At 34.4% G+C, this 15,805-nt stretch overlaps 2 protein-coding genes across 2 annotated transcripts; both read right to left on the bottom strand.

The window, feature by feature from the left end:
• Window positions 1-7,715: 7,715 nt before the first annotated feature.
• On the bottom strand, window positions 7,716-8,728 carry LOC144999694 (DnaJ/Hsp40 cysteine-rich domain superfamily protein). The gene is made up of 3 exons (XM_078958823.1): window positions 8,394-8,728; window positions 8,129-8,278; window positions 7,716-8,014 (listed from the first exon to the last, which is right to left on the bottom strand). Exons 1-3 carry the CDS (start codon window positions 8,619-8,621, stop codon window positions 7,937-7,939), a joined length of 456 nt encoding a protein of 151 aa, XP_078814949.1. The 5' UTR covers window positions 8,622-8,728; the 3' UTR covers window positions 7,716-7,936.
• Window positions 8,729-11,292: 2,564 nt separating this feature from the next.
• On the bottom strand, window positions 11,293-15,319 carry MGD1 (monogalactosyl diacylglycerol synthase 1). The gene is made up of 8 exons (XM_078959719.1): window positions 14,340-15,319; window positions 14,085-14,257; window positions 13,606-13,767; window positions 13,286-13,427; window positions 12,820-13,044; window positions 12,640-12,702; window positions 11,867-11,941; window positions 11,293-11,801 (listed from the first exon to the last, which is right to left on the bottom strand). The coding sequence occupies exons 1-8, from the start codon at window positions 14,868-14,870 to the stop codon at window positions 11,565-11,567; spliced, it is 1,608 nt and encodes a 535-aa protein (XP_078815845.1). The 5' UTR covers window positions 14,871-15,319; the 3' UTR covers window positions 11,293-11,564.
• Between the last annotated feature and the right edge of the window lie 486 nt (window positions 15,320-15,805).

The following is a 15,805-nucleotide window of genomic DNA, read 5'->3' as shown; positions in this document are numbered from 1 at the left end:
CTTTCGGAGGATTCACCAATAATTTGCTCTTTGGGATGGTCTTTTGTCCATTTTACTAGCGGAGGATAGCTTGGATCATATTCTGGATTTAGTTCTGCTTCAACTTCAACTTCAACATCTGACTGATCCCCTTCACCTTCGTCAATAGAACTATCACTTGTTTTCTCCTTCTCCCCCTCGACTGGCAAAGTGAAGCCTTTGTCTTCAGCAGAATCGGCAGTGGGTATCTCCCTTTCGATTGGACTATCACTTGTTGATTTCGGTTCAGTTGTTTGAGTATCAGTTGAACTATTAGATATTGGGGAGGAATTGTGATTCTCCCCCTCAACAGGAACTCCAGATGGTTTGAAAGTGGTAGAGTTCTCCCCCCTGGAACGTTGAATCGGTGTTTAAAGTACTAGGTGATGGTTTAGGAGTAGGTGTTTCGGTTTCCATTGATTTGGCAGCTTCGTCTATTACTTTCTTCAGATTATCTACCTTGTTATCTACTGCTGTTGCCTCCGAATGTATTGCCTTTTCTGGTTCATCAAATAACTGAATGTATTCATCAAACAGATTGGATATTGGAACCGAGACCTATCCAGATTCTGGAAATATGTCTCCTGAAGCATCTTCTGTTCTTTGAACCTTCTTCATGTAATTGTCGTCAAAGGTGACATAATAAGTCTCTTCTATTCTTTTGGAACGCTTGTTCAACACCCGGTATGCTTTTGATGACAGAGAGTAACCCAGAAAGATCCCCTCATCGGCTTTAACATCAAACTTATTTCGGTTTTCTTTAGAATTAAAGATAAAGCACCTGGAACAGAAAATGTGGAAAAACTTGACGTTTGGTTTCCGATTGTTTAAGATCTCATAAGGAGTTATCGAGAATCTCTTGTTGAGCAAGGACCGATTCTGAGTATAACAGGCAGCAGCAATGGCATCAGCCCAAAAGTATAGAGGTAGAGAGTCATAACTGAGCATGGTTCTAGCTGCTTCACATAACGATCGGTTTCGTCTTTCAACAATCCCGTTTTGCTGTGGTGTATAAGGGGCCGAAAAATTGTGTGTTATCCCCTTATCAGCCAGAAAGTCTTTGAAATCCTTGTTTTTGAATTCCAGCCCATTATCACTTCTGATGTTTCTCACTGTCTTCTTTAATTGAACTTCCACTTGCTTGATGAACATCTTCAGCTTGGGAGTTGCATCTGATTTCTGTTTAAGAAAGAAAACCCACATGAAGCGTGAAAAATCATCTACAATAACCAAAATGTACTTACTTCCACCAATACTCTCTATAGCAGAAGGTCCACACAAATCGATATGTAACAGTTCAAGTGATTCCACTATCTTGGTATTAATGCGTGTAGGGTGGCTTTTTCTGCTCTGCTTGCCCATTTCACATGCTGCACATAAATGCTCCTTATCGAACTTGAGAAGAGGAAGACCTCGAACGTGATCACCAATCACTAGTTTGTTAATATCTTTGAAGTTCAGGTGAGATAGACGTCGATGCCAAAGCCAACTTTCATCAATGTTTGCCTTTGATAGTAGACAGATAGCTGGTATCCCTCGAATAGGATTAAGATTCAGAGGATACATTTCTCCTTTTCGTGCAGATTGCAGCAGAACTTTCTTGGTTTGTTTTTCTATTATCTCAGATCCTGCATCATCAAATGATACCTTCAAGCCTGTGCCCACAACTAATTGCGAGACACTGATGAGGTTGTGCTGCAATCCTTCTACATAAGCCACCTTTCTGATAGAGAAGTCTCCATTAGTTATCATCCCATATCCTTTGATTGTTCCATAGGAGTTGTTTCCAAACTCCACAGAACCACCATCCTTTAGAGACCGAAACTCCCTTAATTCCTCCTTTCTTCCTGTCATGTGATGCGAGCAGCCACTGTCTATATACCATTCATCGTCAAAGTGCTCGTCACTGATTACCTGCAAATTCAAGCAGATTTAGGAACCCAAAGTTTCTTGGGTCCTGGTGAGTTTTTCACAGAGAAAGGAATAACAATAGAAGCATCAACTAAATAAGTTCATTTAACAAGAGTTGTTTGATCTTTTCTTTTGATGGTAAACACCTTGATTTTTGTTTTATCTTCTTTAAATCTTAATGTATTTTCATTAGATGGTTTAGTGTTTTTCGTTTGATTCTTAGGTTTAGGGGAGGATCTCTTATGTTCATTCTCAGAGTCTGATACCAGTTTGCCTTTTCCTTTGATGTCCTTAGAGGAATTTGTTTCATCTTGGAACCTGGAGGATCCATATCTAGAATTGGGACCGAAACTGGTGTTAGGACCGAATCTGGATCGAGAGCCGAATCTGGGTTTAGGACCGAACTTGGGTCGAGGACCAAAACTGGGTTGATGATCGAAATTGGGTTTAGAACCGAGACTTGACTTTCGGTTTTGGGATTTGGAATAGTAGGAATTAGGACTGAAATCTTCCTTTGACTTTTCCTTTCCTTTATTCATGGATTCTTTCCTAGGAGGCTGATAGTTAGGATTTTGAGAATTCCAATGCCTTTTCCGTTCATTCAGATTCGAGGCATATCTTTGATTTCTGAGTCTTTTCTGTTCAGCTAGCTCCTTCTGAGATTTGTGAACATTGAAGTTGGCCTTTGGTTTCTCCTTCTGAGTTGCAGTTGTCTTATCTTCCATTTTGGTTTCGGTGCTTTCCTTAGTTTGAACTTCTAGTGCTTCCTGTCTCTTGAGTGGACCTTTCGGTTCTTTCCTTTCGATTGGAACAACAGGTTGCATTAATGGTTCTTCAGGAACATCTTTAGTTCCGCTTGTGCTAGGAATATCGAAACTGGAAGGTTTATTGATGGGTTCTGGTATGTATCGTCCTTTGACTCTCCATGTGGTTTTCTCAGACAGACCCACAGTTTCATCTGCATTGCCAATGGGAGCAGACCAGAAATAGTCTTCACATCCTTCAGCGTTATCCTCGTCAACTATTATCCTTAGTTCTGCTGTTTGTCTTTGAGTGACTCCGGTCACAGCATAAACTTGGTTTGGTACGGTTTGTACCTTCTGATAAACCAAGGCCTTTTCTTTGAGTTTCGGTTTCTGTTCCTTTGACAGACGAGCAAACTCAACGGAATTTTCTGAAATAAGAGGTTTTTCGCTCTTGGTTTCATTTTTCAAAAACTTAGAACAATCAACAACATCATCTACTGAGATTTCACTCATTTCACTCTCCGTTTCAAATTCAGAAGAATTATCTATGTTTATTTTATTATCCTTGACAATTTTGGCATTTGATTCATCGAATGTTTGTATAGTTTCGGTTTTAATTTCCAGCCTATCATTTTCATCTAAGATATCTTTTAACATACTTTTATGTTCCTTAGAATCGATGAAAGTTTCTATCTTATCTAAACCTAGCCTATATGACATGGATGTTTCTTCAGATGATACTTCTGATTCACACTCAGCTATAACATCATCTTCCTTAAATTCAAGAAAGGGCAAAATTATTTTATGTATTTTCTTTCCAATTTCACAATTAAGATGTAATTGAGCAATATTAGTATAAAGACGCTTAGCAATTAAATAGAAAACATTTCTTTGTTTTAACAATTTTAAATTGTCTCCTTGCAAATAAATACTCTCATCCTTAGCCCTAACTAGCTCTGCTTCCTTCTGCTCAATCCAGATCCTTCTCTCCTCACTTTTTGAAGACACCCTGCCGAGTTGGTCAGTTAGATTAGAGTTTGCTAAACGGGTTTGCATGAGGCTACTACTTAGGTTGGAAAATTTAAAGTTTAGTTCATTTAATTCTTCTAGATATTCAGTTTTGGGAATTTTAAGAGATTCAAGGATAGAATGTACCTTTTTGATCAATCGATCGCAATCGTTGATCTTCTCACTCACCGGCTTGGCTGCAAAACACTTGTTTTCAGTCATGTTCGGTTCTGTGTCTGCACTAAACGCCTTTCCATGAGTGGGTCTTCTAACCTCTTCGTCTTCAGAGTCTGTTGACCAGACTTCTACACCACCGAACTCATCTTCCCCTGCATTTTCTTGTACAATTAGTGCATTTATCGAGCAGTTGGAAGCCTTTTTCTTCTTGACTTCTTCAAGTTTACGCATGTAATACGCTTCATCATCTTCACCCTCTCTTTTCTCAGCCATCTTTCTTAACATGCAATCTTTGGCAAAGTGGTTCTTGCCGTGACAGTAGTTGCAGTCGTATCCAGAGTCTCCTGCAAGCTTGTTTTCCTTTTTCTCTTCCACCTTTTGAGAAGAGATTTTCGGTTCCTCTTTTGCTTTCTCAGAACTATAACTTCCCTGCCAATTTCGGTTCTTATTGGTGGGAAATTTTCTTCTTGCGAATTTCTTTGGATTTGTTATCATTAAAGCATACTCCTCATTTGTAAGATCACATTCTGACATGTCTGACTCTTCTTCTTCCTCAACAGCACTTTTTCCTTTAGAGACAAGAGCCAGCGATCCCATGCCAGAGACCACTTTCGCCTCCTTAGTTACAACACTTTCATGTGACTTTAGTATCCCAACTAGTTTCGCCAGTGAGTAGGATTTGAACTGTTCATGCGCCTTCACAGTGGAAACCACAGCCATCCATTCTGGTCTGAGCCCGTTCATGAATGTAACTTTCTGTTCGATCAGCTTCCTCTCAATTCCATGATTGATCATCTTACTTAAAAGATGATTGAACCGATCAAAGGTTAGAATGAGCTTCTCTTCAGGTTTCTGTTCAAAAACTCCAAATTCTGACAGCAATAGAGTTTGAATGGAGTGTTCCAGATCTTCATCAGTTGAGTAGAGTTCCTTCAACCTATCCCAGATCTCCTTAGCAGTTGTGCATGAGCCTACATGTCGAAAGGTGTCAGATTGTAAGGCGAATCTTATCATTCGCATGGCTTTAACATTACACAGGATCTTGTCGTTCTCATCTTGTGGCATCTTCTGAACATCTGTCACCAACTTGTTGTAATCCTTCTGTGTCTTGACGATCGTGTTTGTTTCTGAATGCACAAACGGTCCAAGAATGATAGCTTCCCAGATGAGATAGCCATTATCTTCAGATCCAACCACGTAATCTTCAAAGTGATGAGTCCATACTTCGTAGTCTTGAGTGTAGAGTATGGGAACTCTAGTTGTAGATCCGATGCTGTTTGAGATGTTAATTGGGTTTGTATGCGTATCGTCGTGAGACATGGTGAGCTGCTAGAATCTTACCTGTAAACTTGAGATTAGGGTTTTATCAAAAGTTGAGTAGTCGTCGTTAAGAAGACGACGGCTTCGATAAAAGCGGAAACCCTAAATATTTGTGAATACAGAAGTAAAGTGTATTGATCACACAATCTCCTGCTCTGATACCAATTGTTAGAACAATGTTCTATCAGGATCGTATGATTCTAAGCAAAATATAAATAAGAACGTAATTAAGAACACAAGTATTGCACTGAATATGTCGAATGATTAATGCAAAGATACCCCAGAAGAGCTCGATAAAGAACTTCAATCTGTAGAGGTATATTAGGGTTACAAGAATCAACGTAATCGACTATTCTATATTATACGCATACATGCATGCATATATTTATACTAAAACCCTAACAACTTATCTAGATAAAAAGAAACTATTCTAGATAAATACGGATGGACAAGCCCAATCCGATTACAAAACAAAAGGCCCAAGACGCAACACTAAAATACTTAAAAACACATATAAAAAACATTAATTAAAGTAATAACTATGAGAAATCTTATCATAATTAAATGTGATAAAAATTAATTATATATAATATTACCATAATTATATATAAAATATATTAATTATAAAGAATATTATTTATAATTAACATTTATTATATTTAATTATGGTAATATTTCTCATAATTAATACTTCAGTTAATATGTTTATATGTGCATTTAGAGCACATGTTAGAAAAGAGAAATTAAATATTCTATTACTTTTTATTCCTAAATCTTCTTAACGCAATTAAATGGTGACATATATAACATTTAATGTTCATTTAATGGAATTTAATGATATTTTAGTATACTAATGTAACATATGTCATCATTTAAATGAATAGGAGTATTTGTACGAACAAAAAATAAGATGATATTTAATTTCTCGTTAGAAAATCCCATGAATATATGCTATTTTTAGTCTATTGATTTCTTAATATGATGTATCTGATCTCTTAATTTGTTGTGTTTGTTGATTATTAGTAGTCTAATTGGATCCGCTTTATTTATTTGCTTTATTTATTTATTTTATAAAATTGATCAAAATCCAGTAAAGGTATCATAACCACTTTTAGACTTAATAGTCGATGAACCATTGTATGTTGATCATTCTTCTCTTATTATTTGAGTTCTTGAAGCAACAATCAAAATACTATAATTAAACTGAATTTTGACATTGTGCTGGTTTTTATGCAATTATAATTTAGAAAAAACTATTATTTATTTAATTGCATGCATAAATTAACAAACAAACCATTATTCACATTTATTAGGAATGAATGTGTTGTTCTTGTCTAACTACTTACGGAAGATGATAGTTGTTTTTAGGTATTTTATGCAATTTGTTGTATTGTTGGGTTGGCCAATTTTGCTAATATGTTTATAATAGAGTAAGGTTTTGTAATTTTATTTTTTATATATTTTGGAATATATTATAAATGTAAATTAAATAATGGAAAAGGAGGCACACCATAGCAAATTTTTGACAAATTTGAAGTGCATCGGGTAACCCAACAAAGCAACCCAACATGAGTATCGGCTAACAAACAGCACGCCATCACGTTGGAAGGGGGTAGCCTTGCCTTCCCTTTGCTTATCCCAACTTCAATCGACATGAACATGATCATCGGCTAACAACCAGTCAGTTTTTACGAAACCACGACGATAAATTTTGCATTTTACACTAAAAATAAATATAAATGATTTCTTTTAAGCTCTAATAAATTTAATAATAAAAAAGAATCTTAAATGAGCCTCTAATGATGGGACACATGTATGCTTATGTATGTGTGTGAGACATAATGTTAACAAATCCATCTTTTGTAAATTCATCAAGAACCAAATTCTCATGGAAAATTCCTGATTTTAAAACTTCCATACAAATAGGAAATTTATTGGACCTCATACAATTTTTTTTTTCAAACCACAAAGACCAATTTTGCATTTTTGTCTTATTTTCACATTCGTTCCATATTTGTTCAACATTTATAATATTATTATTGTGATCTAGATAGATTTGATTAAAATTAATTTTGTTTGGATTTATTTTTATACAGGTCGTCGATATTAACATCCTACATATAATTGTTTTTCATTTTGCAAAATTATGATCATAGGATTAAATCGTGATCTTAAAATCCTATCAAAATGACACATTATAAGTTTAAACATAAAAACACATCTACCTAATCTCTTCTAACATAACACATCTCTGGTGAAATTATAGTGAAATATCATTAACGACACATCATGAATTGCATTTGCATCACAAACTACATAGTACCATAAAATTGAAATTCATAACCCCCTAAAAAGAATTGCACCATTTACATCATAACTTCATAACCACTTACCTTTAATAATAAGAAAAGCTGGAAAAGCATCATCATAACCAAAAACTCTTTTAATCACATTAACCACATTAAGAAGAAAATCTAGAACTGAAATGTAACATTAAAAGCACTAAAGATAACAACATATTTTGATGTATCAATATGCACAACATACTTTCATTCTTACTAATAATAGCAACATATATACATACACTTTTTGACCTATTAAACAGTAAGCAGTTACAATTTAACTTTTTTTTTTTTTTTTTTTGCTTAATGCTGATGTGGCAAAAAATTACCAAATGTGATGATAAATTGAAGTAAATGTCTAAAAGAATACAATCTGGTTTCCCAGTTTTACATTCAACGACTTACCTGCAAAAACTAAGATTGAATCGGTGGTTGCCCCAACCATTTTGCACGAAATCCAGTTCCTTTACAATCTGCACAACTTGTTGATCCCTGATACAAACATAAACCCTAATCAGCAATCTTGAATCATACCTCCAAATGAAAAAGAAAGATGATTTGGTTGACATGTTAATGGGATGACGATGAATTTCTTAAACTGCTTACCTTTCCTGTACAAATAACGCAGCTTGAATTTCTAGATGGGACTTGACAAAGCATGTTATCACCAAGAATGAAAAACCCTGTGCCACGACACCATTTGCACTCGACATGTCCATTCGACTCGCAAGAAGAACAAGCAATTGGCCTCGGTTGCTGCAAGAAAAATAACATAGTTGCTTAGATCTACAGGTGCTTAATTCGAATTTGTTATTGAATCGAGAAATTATTGAGGAAACCCTAAATGATGAGTTTTAGTTTGTGTATATACCTGAGAGATTAACCAAGCTTGTTCCATACGTTTAAGGAAATTGGAGGAGTTTTCGGAGGTATTCCCCACCATTGAAGCTCTCACAACGCAAATTCCGTCGCCGTTGAAGCGTTTCTGGATCAGAGTTACACCGCCGTGATGGAGATGAAAATACCTTCCTGTAAATGATGACTTTGTAGAAATCAGCAACGGCTTGCAAGAACAACCACTACAGGTACTCGAAATCATCGATTTCAGGCTTTAATTTAGCAGAAAATACTTATATACGAAAGAAGAAAGAGAACGATTTCAAGAAACGAGTTTATTTTCAAGAGTCGTAGATGATGACAGAAGCCGTTTTTTTGTGGCTTTCTGCACTACAACTTTCACCGGTGGCCCACCGGCGTTTCTTTAATATTTTCTGTTCATATTAGACAGTATAAATAATGGTCCATAAACTTAATGCCAAGACCCGTAGGTGCATCCCTATACCGCACTATGTTGTGGTGATGAGTTCGGCGGTGTGGTGACAACACTGATTAGGGTAGGGAGTGTTCGGCGGTGCGGTGACAACTTTGATTAGGGCTGGGAGTGCGGTAAGCCCATCATGTTAGGAGATATGGTCACACCGTTTTTTCAATTTCATGTGGCCTTTGAGTTTTTTATGAGGTGTAGTATGATATCCGTTGATTTTGTGAGATGAGAGACAAATGATACAGCAGACTAAAAATATGATAAGATGTCGTATGACACTCATCGGTTTAATGTCAAATTTTGTCCCTAGAGTAGGTTTCTTCGCATAACTAGCTTGACATTATCAATTTTATGTCAAATTAGCCATGTACATTATAACATTATAACTGACCATCAAGACATTTACCTCAATCAAGTAGTTTTTTATAGGTTAAAAAAATGAACACAAATGCTTAGTGCATCCCTAAGGCCACATAACAAAAGCATATAAAAAATAATGATTATGTGCATCCCTAACAGTTGGTCGTGGTATTGGAATCGTCAAATATGTGGATGTGCTTTGCAATGATAACTTGATGATTTGAACAGTCTTATTGGCAATTTCGACAAGAAGGATTCTTGGAAATGGGGATTTGATGGTGTCGCGGGGTTTTTGGTTCATCATGCTACGCAACTTATTGATAAGGTTTCGCTTTTAGTTACAAGATGGAATCAAGGTGTGCCTCGGAAGATAAATACATTTTGTTAGCGTGTGTTGCAAGATCGACTTCCTACTAGGTGGAATTTAAGTATTAGATGTTTGGAGCTTCCTTTTTTAGTTTGTCCTTTGTGTGATGGTCATGTGGAGAAAATTGATCATCTTTTTTTTATTATATGAATTGGTGGGTTCTATTTAGCAAAGAGTCTTTATATGGGTTGATCTAATGTTGTGTGGTTGGGATTCGTGACGAGACATGTTTGATTGGCTAGATATGGTCTCATTGTTCTGAGAGAGAAAAATTGCATTGGAATTGATTATTCAAACGGTCCTTTATGTGATGCGGAGGTTTCGGAGTTTTATTTTATTTGGTGAAGTGGTTCCGTCTAAAATTTTGATTTTTGATGATATTGTCGATATGTCATATAATTGGTTTGCTCGTAAAAACAATCAGGTTAAAGTTAGTTAGGTTGATTGGCTTTAATATTTTAGCTACTCTTTGTAATTTCTAGCTTCTTACTAGTTTTGTGTTTAATATTAAACTGTAAAAAAAATGTTTGTTAACTAATGTTTTGAATTAGCCTTTTACATTATAAGGGGCATTTGGATTTCTTATCTAAACAACTTTTTTTTTTTTTTTTTTTGTTATGAATTAGCCTCTTACATTATAAGGGGGCATTTGGGATTTCTTATTTAAACAACTTATTATTATTATTATTATTTTTTGTTATGAATTAGCCTCTTGTTACATTATAAGGGAGCACTTGAGATTTCTTATTTAAACAACTTATGTCTTTTATAAAGTGTTTATTAGCTTATACAATATCAAAATGTAGTTTAAGAAAAATATATTCATATTAGACTATAAAAAATGGTAAATACTATATGAATGGTCTAGGTTAACCCGTTCAAGGTCAATCAGGTAACATTAACAATAATTTAGGCGAACCTATGGTATACTACTGTATCAAACACAATAAAAATATAAGTTGGTTTTTAGTGTTTGATAAACCCGGTATATCTTTAAAATAACCCAAAAAAGCATACTCATAATATTGACTTATCTGTTTTCTTACATATAATAGTTTATCATTTTATCATTTATAATTATAATTTTTACAAAATTTTATACAACAAAATATAATTCCTGTTCTGTAATGAGTATTTTGTTGAATTTTAAGATTTACAAATTTTGTTCTTAGCACATGGAAAGGAGTATTCCATTCTCCTCATTGCTCTTTCAATTACATTTCTTGTAAGTTCTAATATTGGTGTGTGAGAGTGTGCTCTATAGCCTTATAAAACAATCAATTCAAAGAAACAAGTATAATCGCACAACACACAACAATTAATGATAAGCAATTAAGGAGGAAATGTGCAACAATTAATACAAAGAAAACAAGGAGAACGTATGAACTATGATGTTGAGATGAGAGGATACTTTTATATGTTATAGCAAGTTAAAGTGGTTTATATTTTGTGTCAAAATCTTCACTAAAACCACTAAACTTAGATATATTTTTCTATTGTGACAATTTTAACCTAACATATTATAACAAATCATTGGTCAAAGTGGTTGACTTACGAAAAACTCTCAAGCTTGGGTGGCTTACATTAACAAAACTAAAATATAATGATTAAACCAAAAAAATTGTAAAACATAGTGGCTTTTATGTATTTTACCCTCAAAACAAGGGTAACATGGCCAATTTAACCAAGAAAACCAAAAGCAACGTACAAATATTCCACTTTTGGTCTTCCATCTAGGGTATTATTCATTTGCCAAAACAAAGTACAAATAGTTCAAGTAATAGATGTTATCAATGTTTACAAATTTTTCACCTCAAATCCCACATAATATAATCACACACAAAATGAATACTATGTTTTAAAACATGCCCTTTTACCTCTTATACAACCTTCATGGGAAAATCCCTTCAAAGCATAACTTGCTACAACATAAAGTCAAAATTGTTTTGTTTTTCATTACACAAGTAGCTTTAAATTCAATCTCATTCTTCTTAAGTAGAACCCGAATATTGCATCACTAGACTTTTTTGTTTCACAAGTTCATGAAGATCTTGAACAATTTTGAACACCGAATCGGGTCTTGCTAATCTCAATGCATTTTGTGACATTGTCTTGAGTTCATGTGCTTTTGGACCAAACCATTGACCAACAATTTCTGCAATTTCTTTTGGTGACTTTGAAAATTTCCCACATCCGTTTTCCACTACATAAGGTACATTTCCAACTTCCTGCACAATAGCAAAATGACCATTTTACCCTTGCATTCTGAAATCAACTTTAATAAGAAAATTACCTGGCCAGCTATGTAATCGTTTAGAATGATGGGGAGACCTCGGATCATGGCTTCTGCAATTGTGCCTGGACCAGCCTATGAGAAATAAAAAAGGTCAATGAATAAGTCAATGTTGACTTTTGACTTTTTAAGTGTCAAAAAAGTAAATATTATAATCTTGGAATTGGAAAGAGTTATTGTATTTGTGCATAGAGAATTGATTTGAGTATCGGTTAAATGCTTGTTTATGCAGCAATGTTTCACTTTTTTACCGGTTTTATAAAACAATGTTTTATATTTTATATAAAAAATAAGGTTAATCTCAAAAAATACGGTAATATTTTGTTTTTTTTTTTCCGGATTAAACCTTGAATTTATTTTTTTCCCTGAAAAAGAACCTTTTATTTTTTCCGATCTGCCCCTTTTAGTCATTTTTTGCCAAAAAAAATTGTAAAATCTGAGGGTTTTTTTTCAAGAAAAACTAAAAAAAGTTTGAGGGTTTATTCAGAAGCATTTAGAAGGTTGAGGGTTTTTTCGGAAAAAAAAAAAAAAGAAATACAAAGTTGAGGGCTTTTTTGGAAAAAAATACAAGGTGGTCTTTCTCAAGCAAAAAATAAATTTGAGTTTTAATCCGGAAAAAACACAAAATATAAGGTCTTTTTTGAGATTAAACCAGAAAAATATTGCATATTCCGTATAAAAAAACCCACTTTATTTGCATAAATACAAATTTAACCGAAAAATCTAAGTCAAAAAGTTAAAAATTTGGAGGTGAATAGAAGGAAGCAGTTTACCTTAGTGATAATACAATCACAAGCACCCATGCATTCTTCCATCTTAGTGACAAATCCCTTCACCTGTAAACAATATGAATCCATGGCTTAAAATGTATCTTCTAAAATCTGATTACTTACTAAATAAATTTAATTTATATCGAAAAGAAAATATGAAAAAAGTAAAAATTTGAAATATACCTGGATAGGAATCTTCCATTCAGCTGAAAGCAATTTGGTAGCAAGTTTTTTATTTCTACCACAAATGACAAGAACTTGACCAATTGGCTCACCAAGATTTTCATCAAATAATGCTTTTCCTAATGCTTTAGCTGTGGCTTCAATGGGCCCCATCCCCTCCCCACCCCCCATCAGTAACACTGCAGGTAGATCCTCATCCATACCAAGCTCCCTCCTCAATTCATCCTATTCATTTGTTTTTTTAAATAAAAAAAAAATGTTTCTTTTTGTATTTTCTTTGACTTTTAAAAAAAAAAAAAAAACCTTTTTCCGGTTTTTTAATAAGTTAAAAGAAAAGCAAAATGTACTTTCACCATCTTAGTGATTTAAATCGATAAAATATACTCGATAGTTAAGTGGCTAAATGAATATAATGGTGAAAGTACAAGTGTCAAACATTTGTTATGTTTACAAGAAAGATTCAAACCTTGGGCCTAATGGGCTTAACAAAAGAAGGTCGAACAGGAAGCCCATAAACTTTTATTTGAGAAGATTGGAGTCCAGCTTTTAAGGCCCGTTTTGCCACCTCTTCTGTAGGGCAATAGCATCTTGTTACAAGTTTATGAAACCTATCACATAAACAACAAACCAATATCACAATCTTTCTAGGGCTATTTTCGATTATGACGATGAGAAGGGCGTTCACGTCTTTTTGACAAAAGGGGTATTGGGTAGGACAAAAGGTTGAAACTTTTGTCAATATATGAGTAACAAATGGGAAGTAATAAGTTTGAGTGGAAAACAAACCATGTAGGATGACAAGTGCTTAAATCGGTGACAACTGTAGTAAATACAATCTTGTCCAAAAGACCCTTTGACCTCAAGACACGAAGTGGTACATGTTGCATTAGAGGATGTACACTGATGATGATATCAGGCTGATACTTCATTAGACCTTTTGCAACCTCTCTGCGATGATAAGGAGATTAGTGGAGTGTATAATTTCGGAATCAAATAGTGTTAAATGAAAAAATAGCAACATGTTTTCATTGATTTGTTTACTATAGCATTTTACTTGCATTTCTTCTAGTTACAACATTCTACTTTTGAAAGATTTGCTTGATTATCACACATTCATCTACATACAAAGTGAAATCACTGCTATAATATAACAGAGGACAAATTCCCCAAACATTAGCAATATAACAAAAACATAAATCTAAAGAAAACAGCATCAAAAAAGTAATCGATTTGAATGTTGAATAGGAAGACAAGAGAATCTTTACCTTGCTATAAATGTGGAAGTAGCAGCAAAATTCGATTGGTGAACCACACGAGGAGCAGAAGCATAATATGTCATCCTCCATAAGGATCCATGTTTAACCAAAAAATTATAACTTCTTGGCAATTGATTAAATGGCCATGGAGTATGATCTGTCCATAGATCAGTTACAAACACCTGAAAAAACACAGATGTTTGAAACATAAAGAACACATTCATGATTAATGGAAACTAAAAGGGAATACTTCAAGAAACGAACCTCATATTCATCACCAAATTTCTCATTAAACGCCCATTTAATTGCTTCAGCAGAAGCCCGATGTCCACCACCTGTGTCGCTCATCAAAATGAGAACTTTTTTCTTACCATTAGACTCAAAACCACTCAAAGGCAATGATTCATCCTCCAAAACGCCACCATTATCTTCTAATCCACTAATATTTCCTGAACTAAGCTTAACAGAAGCAAAACCAAGTGGAATCCTGTCGCAATGAAACCTAATGAACTTATTAAACTCGTTGAAGAACTTATTAATACTAGAAGCGCCTCGGGTTCCTGAACTCAATGAACCCACAACTTTTAATGATTTCCTTCTCCCACCAGCCCAAAAATCCCCAACTTTTCTGTCGCACTGCACAAAATTAGAGAGAACCGAGGAATACCCATCTAAACTCAAGCACTTAGTGTTGGAATCAAATGCGAAGTTAGTCAATTTGGATAAAAATTTGACGGCATTATTGGTTTCTAAAGTTACAGATGAAGACGACGATGAAGATGACGATGACTGCATAGCTACTATCTTCTAATTCTTCTAATTCTTCTGATTCTTAAGTAATCAAGTCATATACCCGAAAAAAAAGGGAAACGCGTATTCTTTTTTCTTCTCGAGAAAGAAAACGATTTGAGAGATGAAATTGACAAAATCCCCAACTGGGTTGGAATGAATTGACAGGAAAACGGATAAGTTCGTGATTTTTTGAAGAGAGGGAGGGAAAATATGAAGAGGGGTTTGCAACCACATAGATAGGATTTAGGAACAAAGGTAATATACCATGGATTTAGAAGTTATATACCCTTTTTCAGAGGCTTTGGAATGTATGTCGATACAAAGAAAGACTCGTTGTGAGAGGGAAATGCGTTAACAAATCTCGCCCAATCGGACACTGGTGGTGGTTGTGTGTGCGGTGGTGGTGGTCATGTCTATCACGCCCGGGTTTGTTTGGTTGTTTAGTCGTTTACTGCTTTTCCATATATGGGGTTTTTTTAGGGTTTTTAGAATTTAGTAGACAAAGTTATTGTCCAATTTATGCTACTATGTCTTCATTTGTTTATTTAACTTTGGATTTCAAAGTTGTATACATCAAATTGTAATTGTGATTAATTCGATCCATTTAGTTGTGGAATAAATTGATTTGACGATTTCACCTAACATTAATCATTAATCACATGTTCATTCTTAATTTATAAAACATTTAGTTTAAATCGTGTTAGATGTCTTTTTTATTGTTAAACAACTTTATATGAAACCAATTTTTTGTTTTATATTTAATTTTAAAAAAATAATCATATCCCTATGGAAGTATTTTGGGGATAATCCATGGCAAATTGGTGGTATGGGCAGAGGATACGTCTGGTGCAAATGACATCTTTATAATCTTTAAACAACTCGATTAAAATATGGGGCGGAGGATACGTCTGGTGCAAATGACATCTTTATAATCTTTA

The sequence above is a fragment of the Lactuca saligna genome, chromosome 6, assembly GCF_052625555.1.
Source record: "Lactuca saligna cultivar CGN05327 chromosome 6, ASM5262555v1, whole genome shotgun sequence".
NCBI lineage: Eukaryota > Viridiplantae > Streptophyta > Magnoliopsida > Asterales > Asteraceae > Lactuca > Lactuca saligna.
Note: the sequence above shows the minus strand (reverse complement) of the source record. Positions and strands in the feature narration are given on the sequence as shown.